At 40.1% G+C, this 20,975-nt stretch overlaps 1 protein-coding gene across 6 annotated transcripts in view; it reads left to right on the top strand.

Annotated features, from left to right (window-relative positions):
• The window catches only part of LOC124416660 (DNA N6-methyl adenine demethylase-like), an 89,492-nt gene extending 69,575 nt beyond the window's left edge, over positions 1–19,917 (top strand). For 3 of the 6 annotated variants that reach the window (XM_046897921.1, XM_046897925.1, XM_046897924.1), the window contains 8 exons: positions 6,917–7,157; positions 7,265–7,518; positions 8,317–11,134; positions 11,378–11,565; positions 11,650–12,003; positions 12,103–12,330; positions 12,439–12,593; positions 13,122–19,917. In XM_046897921.1, the coding sequence (XP_046753877.1) occupies positions 6,917–7,157; positions 7,265–7,518; positions 8,317–11,134; positions 11,378–11,565; positions 11,650–12,003; positions 12,103–12,330; positions 12,439–12,593; positions 13,122–15,954 (7,071 nt within the window). In that variant the 3' untranslated portion in view covers positions 15,955–19,917. The remainder of the gene's footprint in view (positions 1–6,916; positions 7,158–7,264; positions 7,519–8,316; positions 11,135–11,377; positions 11,566–11,649; positions 12,004–12,102; positions 12,331–12,438; positions 12,594–13,121) is intronic. The other 3 variants (XM_046897926.1, XM_046897923.1, XM_046897922.1) reach the window with 3 other exon arrangements.
• The last annotated feature ends 1,058 nt before the right edge of the window (positions 19,918–20,975 follow it).

Below are 20,975 nucleotides of genomic sequence, written 5' to 3'. Positions count from 1 at the left end.
ATTGTCGACTAAACTTACATATACGTCGAGTGAAGCTCCCACCGAGCGAACTTTTCATGCATTACGTTTAACCCTTTCATTTTCTGTTTTGTTATATTGAAACACCACCACTTCCCATTCAGCTTTGACTGTTTTGGTTTCGAGTCTTGACATGCACTCGATCATGATAATATACATGTAATTTACTTATCATCAATGGCGTTATTCTGATGATCTGTACTCTTCTTTTCTGTCTCTGTTCATTAACTATGATACAAATTGTGAAACTCGGGAGTACCCTAAAAGTAGCTAGATTGCACTGCAACCACCAAAAACCACTTTCAACACAAATTCATTTCCGATGATTCTCTACCGTGATTACAGCGTTGTGGATGCTGATGACATGGCCGCCGACATTGAGCGCATTCTTCGGATAGTTAGCTTGGAAATTGGAAAGCATTTTTACGGTACAAATCTGGATTAGAAATTAAATACTTAATTTACTTAAATAGGCTTAATGAATGTCAAGAAAACTTGCAAGTGTTCATTCGTAGAAAAATTAAATGATTATACTGTGATTAACGCAATCTGTTTTTGGTATTTTTGGCTGGCGGTGATCTGATAGTAAATGCAGGCTTTGGTGTCCGGCAATTCAGTTGGAGAAGCTACGGGATGGAAAATTAATCGAATCATCGTATTAGTGCATCGTTGATTGCGGTGACCAACTTAACGATAAATTTACCCCGCACTACGTGATCACTTGACCGCGACACGGCATCTTCGGTTCCGATATGCGGATCGACCATCGGGTATCTGGTTCATGATCTGTCGTCCAAATTGCATTTAAAGTGCCAAATTGGAGGCCCCAACTCGACTAAAGTTGCAACGTTACTCATTGAAATTCATCCGGCAAATAACTTTCCAAAGATTTTCATGAAGTTGTAAGCCGTGAATAAATCGTTCATTGACGCGAGTCTTAACGACATACCGCTATTGAATGGAAAAAAATTGAGGTAAATTCCAGTTGTCAATGGAATCGAGCTAGGACTATACAGTTCGTATATCGACGTATTGGAAGTAGCGTCACATGTCGTTAACTAAAATTTGTCGTATCGATTTTGTCAAACGAAAAATAACTTCTAAATGACGTGGAGTGGTCTGAATCAAAAGCTTCTACTTGTATAATATGAGTAGGAGTTTCTCCCGGACTTAGACAAACTTTATCACACTCGGTGTTTACCTAGATTCTGCATCTCTCGCGAGCATGCCAAACTAGTTGTAACAAGTTTTGGCCCACGGGCGAAGTTTCCACTATTTTCTAGGATATCAAATCGTCAATGTTTGCCAGGAAAATTTGCATTGAGTGTTCAAAAGCTTTAATTGTTCAGACGAGTACTGACAAACGGCAGTTCCATCAGTCTGTGATAGTATCTACTGTGAAATCAAACAAATGCCGATCCTGGATACGTCGAAAAATGGTCGTGTCTGGTCCGACTTCAACACCAGAGCTCTGGTCGTTCCTCGAACAGATCCGGCACGGTGCTCTTCACCTTCGGTCGAGGGCGAGTATCATCTCATCCCCAAGGGTTGTGTTTGGGTGCCGGCTTCGGCGACTTGAGTTGGCCTAGGTCACGGTGCTCGCTCTCTTGCGGAAGGAAGGATACTCCCGAGACTGCCTCCCCTCTGCCTCTTCCTCTTCCTCTTCCTCCTTCTCCTTCTCCACCTCATCCTCCGACACTCACCGTTCTTCTTCCTCTGCGCGCCCCGGGTGGGAGTGGAATCAACGGCTTGGCTCAGCGCCCGTCTTCGATGCTATCGGCCTTTACCACAGTCTTGGCTTCACGACCACTTCGAGGATATGTTTGTGTTCTCTGCTTCGGCACACTTAGCTACACGTTCTAGTTGGAATTGACGAAGTCGAGACATCTTCCTCGGTGGCTCCGCTTGCGAGCAACTTCCTACTCCATCAAGGGTTCGTCTTTTTGGCAAACCGTAAGATGATCAACAGTTTTATTTCCTGCTACCTTTCTTTCCATCCACTTGTATTGAGCGAATAACGAGAAAAGCGCAATCTTAGGCTGCACAATTTTCTAGTTTCGTTTTGTCGTTTTCTTGGTATCCTTCTCAAGACGGTTTATGGGAGTTGAACAATTTATTCTCTGCTTCCATACCGCGGCAATAACGAGCTATCGGCGTAGGCGGATAGTCAGCCTTGTATACTTCTTTATTGCATCGAAGAGCACGAAGGTTAACCGGTCAACTTATAATATAGTGTCAAAGAGAGCGAACAAGAGAGATGGAAAGAGTAAGACTGGCGATGAAAAGTTGACGGATAAGACGCCATGCGTCTGTACTATTTCAACCATATATCCATACAACTAACGATATAGATGTAAATTATAGCATATCACAGACAAACTTGCTAATTAGTCGTTTATTTTGCTCAAACTGAGACCCCGGAGCCCCTGCGGCATACTCAATGAATCATTCCCTCGGCAACAGTCGTCCCGTACTCGGCAGCAAGTTATACGATGCGTCTTGTCCCTTAACGGGCATTCCCGACGTGCAGAGGCACTTCTTGTGCTCAAAGGGCGCTTCTAATCGCTGATGTATTTATGCAGTCGCCTCAAAGGTGAGACGGTTAAACAATGGCTGGCTGCTTCTTGACTCAGCTGCGGGTACAGCTAGTGTCAAAAATACACCACCGCTTGTCATTTCTATCACAGTTGTGCCTCCTTTCGATTTAACCAGCCCTGCGTAAGGATTTAATTTGTATGTTTTATAGACTGGAGATTTTGCTACCTGGATTCTCATGTACCTAACGTGACCCGTTGAAAAGCTCGCTGCAGCCGGTGCAAGTCCGGTGCACAAAGCTTGCTCTCCTAGTCGAACGGCGACGGCTGATTGCCATTTTCAAGAGACTGATTAAATTGCGAGGCGCAGCGGCCATTGCGCATTCTCCTCGGTCTGTCTACGTCCATCCCTATTCCTCTCTTTCGATGTTGTTACCTCTTCCTTCTCCCTCCTACGCGGCGGTCCTTGCCTGCATAACCATGGAAACGCCATGGCCGCGCATCTCTTTTAGCTCTTTTTCTGCATAGTTGTCTTCCAGTTTTGTAATTTATTTTTCACCCAATGCTGTACGTAGAGTCTGTACAGAGTGCGGGGTGCACATACATACCTGACTGAAATCGATGGAGGTACTTTCGCCCACGCAGACCGTCGCTTCTTCATCTCCCGCTCTCTTTCGTTCGTATATTTACATATAATACTGAAATCGTACATGCGGGAGGAACACTTTCGAAAAACTAGATGGAGTCCAAAATAACAAGACAGTAAACGAGATTCGTTCTCTCAGCCTCCGCTCCCGATTTTTTTACCCGTATCATTTCTCCACTTCATCGGGTTTTCAAACGTACTTCAAATTACTGGATACGGATTGGAGTGGCTCGCATGCTGAAGCCTTAGTTGGCCTTTGAACCCTTGCAGTACGACACTTGACGAGCATTTTCAAACGAATGATTAATTACTGATGCGATGCTTTACAACGAGGGGTTTGAATCACTGCAAAAATCAGCGCAACAATCTTGGATTTGAATCTGTAATTATTCCAAGAACTCCGACCCTTTTATACACGAGCACTTGGAAAGGTATAATTTCCACCAATTGGATCGTGTTACTTACGTGTTCGAATTGCCGTAATAATCCAGGGCCAGACAGATGTTTAGGTGCTAAATAGGATTAAATTTCCGAATCGTTACGGACTCTATAACAGTTTCAGACAAAGCTCAAGCCTCGATTGACCCTAGAAATACGCGTAATTTCAATTTGACTTCGCATAAAGCAGTTATAATTAGGTACTTGCTCCCTTATCCCGTTCAATTATTTTACATGATATGGTGTTACGGTCGCATGCTATATCAGTGTGATGTTATACAATGCCAATCCCATTACACGTGTGTCTCGAAACCACCCAAGTCATTTTGAACCGCACTAAAACAGAATATCGATGTACTTTATGGGAGAAAGTTGACAAATTAACGTTGATTATAGAAATTCAATTACATTATTCATCTACATAGGGCAGTATGTAGTAAACGAGAAGACGCGTCTTAGAGACTAAGAAAAACAGATTGCCCTGTTTTGGAAAAAAAAAGGTGAAAAAAGTGCGATTGATGAAAATATCGAAAATTTTACATTCGGTTCGGCGAAAGGCTCGATACAGCAGTAAATAAATGTAGCAGTGTAATTTGAAAAACATACGTCAATTTCACGAATATTATTTTCTTTACTGATTAGCAAATTGTTTCAAACTATGAGCAAGTGGATTTTTTTTCGTTGATCCGGAATAAAAGTTGATATGTCGAATAGTACAAATAGCTGTGAAATAAAGTTGCAATAGATTTTTTACACTCTAGACAGGTATCCTAAAATCTACAGATCTATATAATCAATTGCAGAAGTAAATTGGCAATACGTGGTGTCAGTTCCAAAGAAACTTCGATTTTGTAATGAAAATCATACCTATCGGCATCAGCAGAAAGTAGAAATGAAAATACTAACCGTCATAAACTCCGGTAATCGTCAATTTTACCGATCGCAGCAGTTTTTACGGCTGTTGAACAATCATATTGGTGATAAATTTGTGGGGAACTGATTTTTGAAGTAACTGGTATTTTTTCTGAGTTATGAATTATACATGATTTGAAATAACACTTGCTAAAGACTATGCTGCTCGAAAAGCTACAAGTCGGGATAGAATTTCCTTTATAAAAATTTTATCATCATACTCTGCTGTAAAACTTCGTACACGGGCGATCGAATAAAAGTTTGTAGGTAAATGGTTCGGGTTATCGTTTCCGACGTTACTTTTTCCCCTTTCCTTGTAAGACTTTGAGTGATTGTCGAAGCGTTAGTTTTTACTGTACATCACCTTTTTTTTTAAACGAAGCTCAGGCCCATAAGGGCATATTCAGAATAGCATTCTTTTTCCGACGTTCGATTCTTACACTTAAGTGTCCTTTTGATATCTGAAGAAAACCTTTTCCGAACTATAATCAAGACAACTTCCGGTAGGGTCATAGTCCCTGAATCCAACAAAAGATTGAATCATCGACGAGAAAACCACCGTTATCTACCGGCGATGACTTCGCGAAGTCATGATGCTTCGCCGTTACTAAACTAGTTCGGCCAATACCATCTCAGGGTCCAGTTACCCGTCAACATTAATGAACCAAACTCGTTACTGCATGGGTTGACTAGGCGAATCTCCAATTGAACAATGAAAAAACTTAAAGATCATCGCTGCGAGGGGCCCAACCCCAGGATTCAAGTTGACATAGTTTTGACTCATCGAGAGACAGACGTTTCAGCGTCATAACCAAGGTTGTCACAAGCTACTGCTGCAATTCCTTGGCTCTTTCATGCTGTAGCGGCAATAGCAGCAGCAACTGAAACCAGTCAGCCAGTCGATCCGGGCGCTTGTAACGTCTACCTTGCAGTTGTATTCCTTTTGCACGAAGTTTAATAGTGGCGGGTTAAACTGCGAGGTTGCCAGTTTTATCTCGAGGAAAAAATGAACGAATGTGATATATAAATGCGTCATTCGCAATTCGTCACTCAGCCGCCAGTACCGGGTGCAGGGTCAGGCTATTTTCAATTTGCACGATAAATTCCGTTAGGCATTCCTCAGGAGTTCCTACAATTTATCACGCGGGGTGTTGGGGCTGTCGAGACAATCTGGCAAATCGGGAAACTGGCACGATTCTCAAAATTTATGACTTCCTTTTCACAACTGTGCCTGCAGTTGAAGGCATACGTATACAATTTGCGAAAAGACTTACTCACTGTTTAACAATAATCAATTATTGCAAAAGAGCGAATCTATTTGGTAGAAAAAAGTATTTTATTGTGGAAAATTCGAAAACAGTAGTGAATGTGACGCATCATTGATCTTAGTCAACTCGACCCTGTCATATATTGGATTCACCAGAAGGATCGTGATAGCTTGGATCTATTACCGTGCTCCGTTGTGCAGCCGTTTCATGGCGTACAATTTTCGGAATTTACGTTACACAGACCCAGCAGACGATATAAACCATAAATTTTCACGATGCTTTTCACGCACAGGTTTTCCTCCGTTCAGGACATTAACTACAAGCCAGACGACATTTTAAGGAGATAAAATCGCCCTGATGACTTCATGCTCTTACCCCGCTATATGCTATGTGCTATATACCAACCTTTTAGAAGTTTCTCTGCTAGCTCACCGTTTCGAAATATCGAAGCGCCCGAAAAAGAAACGCGTGAATAAGAGAGACGGAGCCCTTGTTCACAGCCTCTGTCCTCCTGCGCATCGGTTTCATCTACACACGCCATTCTTTCATCCAGCCTCAAATAGATTTCTTTCTCTGGCGGTACAACCGTATGCTGTTATAACGCTGCTCGTTATAGAACGTGTATACTATGCGGAGACAATGCAATTCTTTCGACGGTATTTTATATAATTGTCGGTATTGTGTCCAATAAACATTGTTCGCGATCAATTGATATACATTTTTTAAATCCTTTGGTTATGATCTGTTCGTTGAGGCTATATATCCCGAAAATTCGCGTCATAGCGAGCAACGAGTGAACGCACATCTTCCGCTATATCCATTCCACTTTATTTATTCTTTATGACCGTTACTCTGTCTATCCACTTGCCTTTCTCTGTTTTTATTTTAATCCAATTTGCTAATTTTTAGTATCTTCGATTATTTTATTATCTAGCTATGAATTTCTTCAACATTGCGATGGACATAATACATGTTATATATCTATCCATCTATCTACGGACCCGAGATTCCGTTTTATCGAAGAGGCTCGCCGCATATGTACTGCAAACTTGATATCATTTTATACGTTCATCAACGATTTTTTCATTCGCTTGTTACAGTCGTCTGGGGTGATGCCCGGATTCTACGGAGACACTGGCGCGGGATTTCGACCTGCAGCTGGATTCGGAAACACGGTATGGCACCAAGGAGTTGGTCCAGTTGGTGCAGTGACGGTGGAGGCTGCGCCAGCCGCCTGGCCTCCTCAGCAATTCATCCAACAAATACCAGGACCCAACCAACTCGAAGAACTGAGATATCATACTCAATACAGCGCTGCAACTCCGTACCATCCACAACCTGGTGAGTTATGACAATTTCTTTAAAAATTTTCTCAGTTCTCTTTTTTTTTCCCCGGAACCAATCGTCTTGTTGTAAAAATATTTATTAGATTGCGCTATTAATAGTAGATCTTTATTTGGTTTCAGTTGCCTATCAGCAACAGGCATTCATCACCGCTGATCAGTCGGCGTTTCAACGGGCAGGCACAACCGGACAATACGCTATTAGCGGTCAACCGTCGCCTCTAGCACCAGTAGTGGCCCAATCGGCAGCCACTACTGTTCAAAGACCTCTAAACGGTCAGTTTATGGACCCAGCGTCAACGCCGGGTCAACCAGTCGGTTACGAAAGACAGGAATACGTTAATGGATACCAACAGCAGGTGAGCCAGAATGTGAAATTCTAGGTAAATTGATTCATTCATTAATTATCGCATTAGGGAATCATTTATTAGCCTTCATTCCGTGCTTACATATTATGTATGTATACACACCTCACATATATTGCAGGATAATTTTAGATTTAGAAATTAAAATGCCCAGAAGTAAAGCTAAGCAAGTGAAACATGTTGCCGCTCTCTCATGTTCGAGGATTTCTTTAAATAGCCAATACTGTAAAGTATAATTTTGCATACCGCAAGACGATTCATTCCATCATAATTCTGTTCCTGACATCATTTGAGATAAACCACCGACTATTCAAAATCCCAATTCACTTTGGTAGTTAGAGAAAAGTTATTTATTATTTCGAGTTATTCTGAGAATAACCGCTGGGAAAGTAATATGGAAACAACGTTGATTGAGTTTTTTACTCTAATATTATTCTCTACTAGTTACGAAATTTTTTAAACCTATGTATTCTATTAGTGATGTTTTATCTTATATTTGTATCAGTGACTATTATTTAAAGATTTGTTGTTTTTTCATTGATGCTTATGGTAAAAACGTTATATCTTTTATCAAGATAACTACTTCATCAGAAATAAAGTACTCTGTATGGTACAAGAAACAACAAGAAAATAAGAATAAAAAATACGGACCGAACGATATTCGCGAAAATCAACTTTTACTGCATTCGCACACGTGCCTGATTAAATCGTAATGAGTGAACCTTTAGCTGGTAATTGCGGTGATTAATGGACGTGCAAGATCCAATTAACGAGTGTCACGTTTCCTTTCAGGACGTGACAATGGCACCACCGCCGTCGACAACTCCAACAAGTCGTAGTAGCTCGGTTCACATGGATACCCAACCGAATCAGCAAAGTCAGCAGTTACAGCAGCAGCAACAGCAGCCATCGTCGGACACGCAAGTAAAAGGGTTTGCCGCGATCGCCGCCGGCAGCGTGTCGGGAAACGAGATGCCTGGGTATCCACTTCAACAGGGCCCGCAGAGTTTACACAGCTCTAACGGATATCCAGGCTACGTAGAAATGGGTCAACAACAAGCGCAAAATCAATGGCAGACTCAGGTCACGCAGCAGCAGCAGCAGCAGCAACAACAACAACAACAACAACAACAGCAACAGCAGCAACAGCAACAACAACAACAGCAGCAACAACAGCAGCAAAGTCAACAGCAAATGCAACAGACTGTGTCGGACTCTAATCAACGTCATGTTTGGTCAGACACTAATTCGAATGCTAAAATTGGTAACGTTAATAGTATGACGTGGTCTGACAGTAGCATACAGCAACAGCAAAGCCAGCAACAGCAACAACAGTTACAAACGCAACAACAAGAGCTTCAGAACCAACAACAAAGACTGCAAAACAGTTTGAAACAGCAGAGTGAGCAACAAGCTCTACAAAATCAACGACAACAGCAGCAAATACAAAATCAGCAACAGCAACAACAGAGTCTACAAAATCAGCAGGAGCTTCCAAGGCCAGCAAGTCATATGAGCTGGGAAAATAGCAGTATTAAGGAGCCGCAGACTCCGCAATCTTGGTCGGAAAGTACCGATAATCAGCAACAGCAACAGGTGCAGGGGAGTTGGCCTCAACAAAGTCCTAAACATCGAGACAGCAAAAATCCAAGATTGACTCCGTCCGCTCAGCAGCAAAGTCAGCAGGGTTGGCCCCAGCACTCTCCAAAGGTGTCTGATCATCAAACTCAACAGCAAAATTCCCGAATCACACCTGCTGCTCAACATACCTGGCAGCAAAGTAGTCCTGAGAATCAGAATCAGCAGCCTGGTCAACAGAATCCAAGATTAACGCCGTCTGGGCAGCAGATTCAACAGCAACAACAGCAGCAACAGCAACAACAACAACAGTGGCAACAATCGAAAATTGAACAAAATCCAAGATTGACTCCATCCAATCAGATGTCGTGGCCGGATACACCCACTAGTCAACCGAACTGGTCACCGAGTAGCTTGAAGAGCGATGGTAGCCAGCAACCGCAACAACCATGGCCAGATTCTCAACCTAGTCCAAGGAGAACTCCCGGGCATCAGACGGGTTCGTGGCAGAGTCAAGCGTCGCAAGAGAATAAGATGGAAACCCAAATGAATTGGTCACCAAATTCATCGGCAGAGAATCAAGGGACTTGGGGACAACAAACGACGAAACAGGACATTCAAAATTCTGGAGAACGAATTTTGTGGCAGCAGGGACCAGAAAGTAATAAGCAAAATGGTTTTCCGGAAAACCAGGAGCCACAAGATAATATGTTTTCACAATCTAATAGAGTTAATCTAAATAGTCGATTGAAAACTATGATTCTAAATAAACAGCAACAACAGATGCAGCAGCAGCAGCAGCAGCAGCAGCAGCAAATGCAGCAGCATCAGATAAATCATCAAGAACAGCAACAGCAACAGCAACAGCAACAGCATCATCTGCATCATCAGATCGGCCAACATTCTAACGGAAGTAATAATCCTAATACTGATTTCCCAACGGATGATAGACTTAGAGAACCAAATGAAAATGCTGAAAAGTTACAGGAAAAACGATCAGGAGAATATTTGAACCAAGCAGCCATGATGTCAATGGCACAAACTAACGAATCTATGACCGGTAATTTTTTATTGCATAGCCACCACCCTCGGGCCAATAGTTTGCCCGACGGTGGTGGCTTATGGGAGTGGACTGGAGGAGGAGGAAGTAATGTGAGCAATAGCACGTTGTTACCGGAAACGGGAATAGCCGCTATTGAAAATTTCATGAAATACGCAAGCGTCGATAAAGACGAGCCGGAAAAACCAATACCAGTTGAGGAACGACATCCATCCTGGACCGAACCGAAGACTCCAAAGGTTCCAGATGATCAGAATATCGATGATAAGTCGTTTCAACAGCAACTGTGTATTGCTCAAAATACCGATGCTATATTTCCAAAAGAAGAAAACCAAGACGAGACTTTTCAAAAACAAGAGGATCCCAAGAACGATAAAAATGACATTGAACCTGCTTTTGACAAAGATTCGAGCGCTACTCAAGAAGAACAGACATTTGGGGTGGAAAGTCTTGAAGCGTCACCAAACTTTAGGACAGAGAATATTGATGACGAGGTCAAGTACAACTCGGAGCAAGTCATTAAGCAGGAAGTTGTGCCGCATAGTTGTTCGCCTTTAGAAAGCACAGTGGAGTGCTCAACGATTGTAAATGAAACAACACCAAGTCTTGATGCGATAGTAAAGACTGAGCCTGATCAAAAATCTGAAACGTCAGAAATTAATTACAAGTTCAGGGGCGACGGGGGACCAGCAATGGTGTCATCCGAAATTGGCTCGTGGTGCTGTAGAAGAGGTGGTACTGAACAACCGACGCCAGAACATTTGCGAGAAGGTTGTTGCCAAGGATTGCAGACCCGCGATGAAATTTTGGCCGAGCCACCGCCAAAAGCAAACGGCGCACAGGAGGTGAAAAGCGAAGGTCCCAACAGTCCTAGAGCACCGTCAACACCTAAGTTACAGGACCATTTGGATAAGCTCAAGAATAATGTTAGGACCGAAGTGCCGGACTGCAACTGCTTTCCAGCTGACAAATGTGAGTTGAAAATGTGTATTCAGCACAACACTAACATTGAGAGAACACACTAACTATGAGTCACGATACACACATTGAGAAAACATCATCGTACATATGCGATAATTTAACCAATGGTGACGGATAAATCCTCACACACATGAAAACGAGCTTACCGCTTTTGTCAAATCAAATTCTAACGCCAGGGCCGGAGATTTTAATTGCTTCTTTTATGAGAGTCGGTGTGTTGTAAATAAAATACAGTTCAACCAAAAGGTCCACCCGAACCCGGTTCGTACTACACGCATCTTGGCGCTGCAGCGAATCTTTCCGATCTTCGAAATGACCTTGAAAGAAGAACTGGACTGAAGGGAATCGCTTTAAGATTTGAGAAAGTCATCTATACTGGGAAAGAGGGCAAAACAACACAAGGATGTCCGATGGCCAAATGGGTATGCCTCAAAAATTTTACAAAGAAAAAGTTTAAAAATATATCTTTCTCAGATTGATGTTTTATAACTCAACTAATTTTACAGATAATCCGCCGTTCTGGTCCTGACGAGAAGATCCTGACTGTCGTAAAACATCGCCAAGGACACAAGTGCGCAACGGCTTGGATCGTTGTCGCTATGGTTGCGTGGGAGGGTGTACCGACTCACGAGGCTGACAGGATCTATTCGCTCTTGAGCCACAAACTCAACCGTTTTGGTCTTCCTACAACCAGAAGGTGTGGAACTAACGAACCAAGGACTTGTGCCTGTCAGGGTCTGGACCCAGACACGTGCGGGGCCAGTTTCTCGTTCGGTTGTTCATGGTCAATGTACTACAACGGATGCAAATATGCCAGAAGTAAAACCGTCCGAAAGTTTCGTCTCTCTGTGCGAACCGAGGTGAGATTTACTAAAGCCAGTAAAGCTTTATCTTTGGAAAAACGTATAATTCCTGAAAATCGTGATGAAATAATTAACATACGATATTTCATGTCTCAGGAACAAGAGGTAGAGGAGCGAATGCACGTTTTGGCAACTCTGTTGTCTCCTCTTTACTTAAGTCTTGCACCGGAAGCTTTCAACAATCAAACACAATTCGAACGCGAAGCAAGCGAATGTCGACTGGGATTTAAACCTGGACGACCATTTTCCGGGGTTACAGCCTGCATTGACTTTTGTGCACACTCGCACAGAGATTTACACAACATGAACAATGGTTGCACTGTGGTGAGTGAAGCTTTGATCAGATTTTTACTAATTCGGAGTGCTTTCGTATGAAATGATGTAATTAATCGACAGTCGTGAAATAATATGATATATTGTATTGATTCTGAGGTCGTGAGTTTAACAAAGCATCGATTGCTGACTAAACCAGATGATGAACAGCTTCATGTCCTTCCACTATACGTCATGGACGAATCAGACGAGTATGGCTCAAAAGAAGGTCAAGAGGAAAAAGTTCGATCAGGAGCGATCGAAGTCCTGAGCAAGTCAGTATAAAATTAATTATTGCAATTTCGAGATTTATGCTTGATCAGTTTGAATCGCTCGATTTACAATACCCTTCTCTTTGCTCACTTGTTCAACGATGACATTGAATTTAAAAAATTTTATTTGGCTTATTGAAAATCGGGCTGTGCACTTTGATCAAATAGGCTCATTCCGTGCCAATCAATGGATTTAGCTCGATGTCTTACCGGTTAAATAAGTTTTGCGAATTTCAAACTAGTTTCAAGTCATCTTTTGCAGTGTAAGGAAGTTCTCAACATCCCTTTATTTTATTGATCAATTATTCCATACTTTCTTCAGTTTTATTTACTCTTTAGCTCTCGTAATAACATTTCACTCAAATGTTGCATTCGCTGTTTCAAGATTCTGTGAACTCTGTTCATTTTTTTTACTTGTGTGCACTAATTCTAAGACCTCTGTGACCTTGTCAGAAACATATCATCCAAACTTTGATAAAGTTTAAAATACCTAGACTTCATGTCGACAACGTGTGTTTCTCTGCATTGCAGGTATCCCTGTGAGGTAAGAGTTCGGTCAGTACCCCTTCAGCCTTGTAGGCGTCACGGTAAAAAGCGAAAAGAAGATGAACCAGACGCAGCTAGTACCAAGAAGGACACGGGAAAAAATTCTACTGAAAAAACAATTGAACCGACGAGACCTACAGGACCTACTGGACACCAGGAGGCCCATCGAACACCCGTCAGAGATCCATCGCTCTCCTTGGAAATGGCAACGATGCTCGAGGGGATGGATGCTCAGCTGCAAAGTTCTCAAGTGTCTTCGACAGTGTTAGATAGTCCGGTTTCAATGTACCAGGGTTGGGGCTACCAAGGAGATCAACAATGGGCGAGAAGCGGTTGGCTCGACCAACGGAAAAACAACTGGCTTAACCCGTGGGGCGATTATCCGTTCGGTGGACTAGAGCGAGATGTTAAAGTCGATCCGGATAGCACAAGCTTAGATGACACTAGACCGAGGAGCGCATTTTCGCAGGAAGACATGAGACCAGGGTCTAGGAATTTTCCGAATTCAACGGCAGAATCGCCAAGAGGAAGCTATTCCCTTTCGCCAAGAGGACATCATCCTGTTTCACCTAGAAGTTCATACCCGAATACTCCCAGTGAAGCTTCGTACTCCATGTCCCCCAGAGGGTATTCGTCAACACCTCAAGAGCAGAAGATGGGATCTCCAAGAAATTCTGGTTATCCTTGCAGCGCCACTCCAGGCGAGGGGAATCATAATTTTGGCTCCCCGACCCTGAGGAATTATCAAAATTCGACTTTGGAAAACAGGCAAACGACTGCATCGCCGCGGGCTGGTTCGCACCACTCTTCACCGTATCCTGATATGGTGCAAAGAAATATGTCACCTAGAGTAGGATATCAAGCGGCGCCTTTGTCATCTCTTGACGGCCCGCATGGCAGCCAGTCACCCAGCCTTACATATTCGAAAAATTTGCAGCAGAATTACATGGAGGGGCAATGTCAGTTGAAGTTAACATCACCAAGGATGCAAAGTAATGTGCATCAGCAAAGGTATCAGAGTTGCAGCATGGAAAATCAGCAAGCATCTAAGTTACCATCACCGGAACAACAGATCGATCGTAACCAAGCGTTTGCAAATAGATTACAGCACAATTTTGCCTCGCAACAAACGCCGCCGTCTTCCAGAACCATGGGTTATAGAAACCCCAACTTGAATGCAGTCAACCCTCAGGATTTATTTTCGGGAACTTCTACCGGTATGCCTTCACCCTGTATAGACACGAGTGGTCACAAATCCTCGTCGAATTCGCGGAGCAGTTATCCAGGTATGCAGAATTCTGAATTCACGCCACATAGTCCGTCGCTCAATATACCATTATCCGAAGGTCACCACCACCAGAATGCCATGGGGTCACCCTCAGAGTCAAAAAAATCCTGCGCAAAGAGTGGATCACATAGACAATCAGATCTGATACGAACAGCTGCTAGTCCCTTTGTTCCTGCATCTCCAGATCACAATGCTTCCTGCGGTAATATCAGTAGTAATAATAATTGGAACACTCTCAACAACTGGGGATCAAATACAATTAAACCACCCGAGCACCAGACATCGCATCATCATAACGAATCGCACATCGAGCAGCAGAAGAACGCACATTTGTGGCAAGAACGAGCGGTGCACAACGAAAATCTGAAAACGCCGTCTTGGGAAACGCAGGTGCAGGAACCGTCACCGTTCCGCGTACCCAAAGGTAGACCACCTTCGAGAACAGCGCCAAGTCAAAATTTGCAGGAGGCAAATACTTTCCAGAACTCATTTGCCAAGACATTCCTGAAGCCGCAGGAACCAACCAAGAATAATCCATACACCGATAATAGCAGTAACTACAATAATGTTCCAAATAATAGCAACGTCCCGAATCACGAGAAGCAGCGAAGCGACTGGCCAGAAGATAAATTGCGAGAAGGTTTTCATGACGCCAGACAAGAGGGGCCCAATGCAAACTCGAGCTGCTTAGCTTGGGCCGAAGAAATGAAGCAGATTCAAGATTTCCACGCTATATCCGGCCTTGGACATCACCCTTTTTCTCAGTACGGCTACCCCACTTATCCCGTATTCGACAAGCCGTACCCCAACACCTGGGATGGCTACAACTATCACCAACCATATCATCAGGCGCCAGATTACCCCCATCAGTTCTACCAACAGCCAAAGCGAGAGCCGTGCTTCCACTCCCCGCAATATCCTTATCAAGGGATGAACCCCTACCAAGGAATGAATCCGGGATGGGCAAGGTGGGAGACGCCGCGATGGGATATTTATGGTCCTCCGTCTTATTTCCCTGTGGTACCAGAACCGCCTCCGAAAGCTGAACCTCTCGGCGAGGTAACTGATTTTTCGGACAACGACGAATGCTTCAAAGACCCCCAGATGGGTGGCGTTGCTATCGCACTCGGACACGGAAGCGTTCTATTCGAGTGTGCCAAGCATGAAATGCACGCGACAACAGCGCTCAAGAAACCGAATAGAATCAACCCGACTAGAATCAGCCTAGTATTTTATCAACATCGTAATCTCAACAGACCGAGGCATGGGTGGGATGAATGGGAAGAGAAAATGCGACTGAGAAAACTTGGCGTAACTGCTACGACAACCCAGTCAACACCAACGACACCGACAAGTCCTAGCTCAGCGAGCAGTGAGAAACTTCCACCTTTACCTTATATTCCCAGTGTCCCAAGCTCTCAGTTCATGATGAGGTCACCGACGTACACTACCATGACGTGGACGACGTTGTTTCCGATGCATCCGTGTATGATAACCGGTCCATATCAAGAGGGTGGAGCGATCGGATGAGTAAATGATCAAACGAAGTAGAGTTCAAGTAACTATTAATGGTTGTTTCAAAGCTTGGATCATGCATTCGGAGGTGAAAACAAGTAACACGACAGACACGAATACCGCTGATGATGTGTCAGAATGAGAATGATACAGAGCAAGAGAAAGCTATTACTGTGCAGTAACAACAAGGATCAGAGGTATTGTGTGAAATTTTATAAAAGAGTCTACAGGGTGTTTGAGATACAAAAATATCTTTATAAAGTTACAAACTTTTAGACATGATACTTTCAAAAAAAAAAAAAAAAAAAAAAAAAAAAAAAACCCCATATATAGGCATTCGGAAATAGCACTGCCATTTTTCTATTTTACGTCTTTCACTCGATATACGAGCAGAGTCATAGTCGTAGGGCAATGTTAAATTCCAGTCCTTTGTATGCGTTGTATACTTGAGAATCTCACATTATTGTATTACGTACACGACCCTTTGAGTAGCGGTATAGTGTTTGAAAAAAAATTTTTACTTTCTTTTAAACGTGCTACAAATCCTTACGCAGACTCAAATGTTGAAAGAGTAAACTCGATAAAACTGTATGAAGCAGCTGAAGAATAAATCACGCAGATCACAAGCGTGATACCTACTTGAGCCTAGCTCCTAACTTTCGTCGTGGTAAGAACTACGAAATGATTATGCAGCGGACATGTCGTATTGTCCAAGTACCATGTGCTATCATTCGATTTACTTGTAAGACGAGTTGGGACCTTTTTGTTACCAGACAGAAGTTCCGTACAGCTCAAAAAAAAAACATCGACAATAAGATCGTAAGACAAGAATAAAACGCGGTTGAGATTTGAACATCTTATAGCGTTTTACATAGATAGTTCTCAAGGGATATTAAAGAACAATAATGAAAATAATATGACAAAGAGACGAGGTCTGAAGCTCATACTGCATTGGCTTATATGCTGTCAGTTGTACATCTATAATAGTAATATACGTCGCATAATTAACAATTCGTGTTATTAGCACTATATTATTTTTTATTATGATTATCATTATCATGATCAATATCAATAATATTATTATTATTATTATTATTATTACTATTATTATTATTAGCTAGTCTATACCCAGGTCACATGCTATATTGTATTACGCATTTTCGCATGCATGTACATTATTATTATTGTTGTTATTATAATTATTATTAATATTTCTTATCACCATTATCATTGAAAATTATTCAATATCAATCAATCAATCATTACTAATTAGGCTGACGATAATTTGTATAGGTACTGCACAATCACTTTTTTGAAAGAAACAAACAACAAAAACAAAACAACACAAGAAAATGATCTCAAGTTTATTAATTACGGTAAATATTTTATTCATTAGCGTTTGTACATTGTGCTTGTTATTTTGTATTTATTAGTACGCACTCAGCACTAATCATACATATAGTGAGTATATGAATTATGTTTATAACATATGAAGTATACAAAAAATATATGAAAATAATTTAAAAACGATGGAAAAAAGGGGGAAAAAGGGGGAAAAAAATACTAACCGCTCGCTAAGAGGCGACTGAGTACAAAGCATTTTTTCTAACAATCATGAGTGATATTAAGAAAAAAAAAAATTAATGAGAAACAAAAATAACAATATCGTTGAAAGAAAAAAAGTAAAAAACGCAAAGGCACCTATTAAATCGTACTGCATACTATTGAGTATTGTATAACGATTCTTGCTGCAAATCTTGTTGCGGAAACGCAAGTGTTGACCAGTTTGGAACGTATTTTATCGTTTATTGCTTCCAAATATTTATAACGTACTAAATGTTGCTTACTTTACGTATCATGCGTACAAGAAGTGTCGAAGGGAAAACATTTTCGAGTCAGCCACACTCTTAATAAATGACTCAAATCTACCTTGAAGAAGCTCATATTATGACGAAATTGATCGTATCTTAAATTATATGAAAAAAAAAATAATAATTACATTTTTCTTAAATTAAATCTAATTTATATATTATTTCAATTTTGTATATACTCTAATTTAATAGGCCGCATTTGATTTCAGACCTGTATTATTGTATGAATTTTTTCCAGCAAGCAAAATATGTATTTACCATTGCTTAGCTAAATTCCAACTATTTATTTATTATTTTATTATACACCTATTGTTGTCACTTCTAGGCAAATTTAGCATGATTTTAGATGATTTCTATATCGACTTTTTACATCAATTATATACTATTGTACTATCATTATAATTATCAATTTTGATTATTCTGACTATTAATTAATAATATTATATGATATAAGTACTGATTGAGTATAAAGTTAAGTTTTTTTTTCTTTTTTCTTTTATCGAATTCACTTCTCGACACGCGGTGTATGCGAACCCGGAGAATCGGAACCGCTCCCGAGTATTATAAGAATCACTAATATATTATCATTCATTATTATCACAATAATAATTAGTAATACTATGTAATTTAATTATTTATTGATTAAGTTTGACAAAGTGTTATTGTACTACTACGTTTAGCTGATTATATGTATACATATTGCATATTTTATTACGAAACACTGATGCTAGAGTGTGTAACATGTATTCCACTGTTGTTACTTTGGGCTTGGTGATCTCGTCACTTTCAAGCATTTGACTCTTGTGGATGTGTATGAACCAACGGAAATTATGTCTATCATTTTATAGCGTCAGAGTTTCGTACAATCTATTTCAAATTTTTCTGTAAGGTAAGTTGATTAATTTTTGCGGAAGATATGAGGACGGACAGAAATATTCACAAGAAAATACTCGAATTTTTCGTTTTGTTCGTTTTTTTTTTCCAATTTAGTCAATTAATATTACTAGTTCGAAAAACGAAATATATGTTATACGATAATAGAGACTATTTTTTTCTCCAACTTTTACTCTCCGCGTTGAATTTCGCATCTCCAGCTTTTGGTTTCACGGGTATTATACGTGTAAAGTATCACAGGGAGGCACAAATACGATTTACGAATAATTTCTTTTGTTTTTTAGTTTTTCGAACGGGCCGACAAGGCTTTAAAATTATATCGAATATATTGTGCCATCGTGGTATTACATTCGTTTTCAAAGTTTCTTATTATTTGAAATTTAAATTGCTTTTGGATCGTCGTGGCGTAAAATTACTGATACTTTTAAAAAATTTTTTGGTCAGGTTTTTATCGGCTTGTAGATTTAACGTCATACGTCGGTCTTGCGATCAAACTTTCGAACTTTTTCGTGTGGTATTGACGATGAAACGCTACTAATTGAACAAATTTTCTATCACATCGATTTTGGTTTACAAATTCCACGTGCGTATCATGAAACGTTTTTAAACCAGTTTACATGTAAATAAAATAAAGAAGAAGGAGCGTGCATCCCAGCTCCAAAATCGCAGAGAGTTATTGAACAATTTTTGTAAAGAAAGAAAGAAAACACACAAAAATGAAAGAGAAAAAAAATCGAGAAATAAATGCGACGATGCCAAAATAGAGTTAAAACTAATAATTAGAAAGTAAATACTTGTAATAATAACAATATAAAGTAACACTATCAAAGCTAAAGATATGTAAGAATGAAATCATTTTTAAAGTAATACTATTATTAAAAGTAATAAAAAAAAAAAAAAAAATATGATTGAATAAAATCGAACGAGAAAGCAAAGTTGAAAAATGTATTTTTCCTTCCAATGCCAAAAAGATGCCATTTTGTTTTGTACGAAAAAATTGACGAAAAAATCACGAAAAAAAAAACTTTAAAAGATCGGTAATGATAAATAATATTAATAATTGATAAAAGATATTGAAAACCCATGTAGTTTTTAGCAAACGTATGTAAGTGTAAGAGAAAATTTGATGTGTATGTCTCGTGAAACAAACGTAAAACATGTCCGCCTTATATGCAAATAAAATAAATAAATTAAAAAAAAAAGAAAATGCAAAAAAAACAAAACAGAATTCATAACAGAAAATAATATAGTTGTTAGTTTACAATAACAGAGTTTGTGATTAAAAAAAAAAAATAGTAATGTATCAGATCCGTATCACGGTTACACCTTGCCAGCTGAGATTCGAAAATTGCAGGATGTTTGAATGGCGGTCCATAACGTATCCTTGCGATCTGATCCTGCGATTTTTAAGTCTGACAAAAATACCTTGCAGATATCCCTTCAGGGCGTATATAATATACCCATATATACATGCATATATAAATATATATAGTTTTAGGCATAGTTTCTATTTACATATGTGTACATATATTTTTGGACAAAAACGTAAGAACAATTTCATTGGACAAAAAATGAATAATAATGAAAATTAAGACATCAAAAAAATTAAACATCATTACCGCGGCAAGTCGAGGGAAGCATTTTGCAGCGAGGAATTATCGAAATGATTTTTTTTCTAAAAATTCTCAAGCTTTGCGTTTTACCACCTGATGCAATGATTAACTAATCTCGAGATCCGATTGAATATGACATATTCAAGCTTTATTCATTGTTGTTGTATACATCGAGGTACATAACGTTGAAACTATATGTATAAACTTTCTGGTTTCTGTCCGCCGGAATCAAATGAAATTAGATGATGGTGACAAAAGATGAAATATACATTTTTATAATATATTATACACATAAGTACACGCGTATATTCATAAATTTGAGGGATTAGTTTTTGATTGCCGGTGGTATCGTCGTGACAATATTTTTTGTTTATTTTAGTTTTTTTTCTATTTACTTCGACATTTTGTTGCTATTGTGGTTATAATATTACCGCCGTCTCCAATTCTCAAATGCATGATTCGTTGACTTAGATGTATTTATGAGTATTTATTTATACATATTAAGCGAATGAAAATCTAATATATATTTAACGAATAAAGGAACGTAAAATATAAAATAAGTTTTTTTAATATATTTGTAAAACGTTTGGTTTACTATATTATTGATCTAAAAAAAATAGTATAATTATTATGAACGTGAGACGAAAAAATTTAAGCA

The sequence above is a fragment of the Diprion similis genome, chromosome 2 (genome assembly GCF_021155765.1).
Source record: "Diprion similis isolate iyDipSimi1 chromosome 2, iyDipSimi1.1, whole genome shotgun sequence".
Taxonomy (NCBI): Eukaryota; Metazoa; Arthropoda; class Insecta; order Hymenoptera; family Diprionidae; genus Diprion; species Diprion similis.
This window is presented reverse-complemented; position numbering and strand designations above follow the sequence as displayed.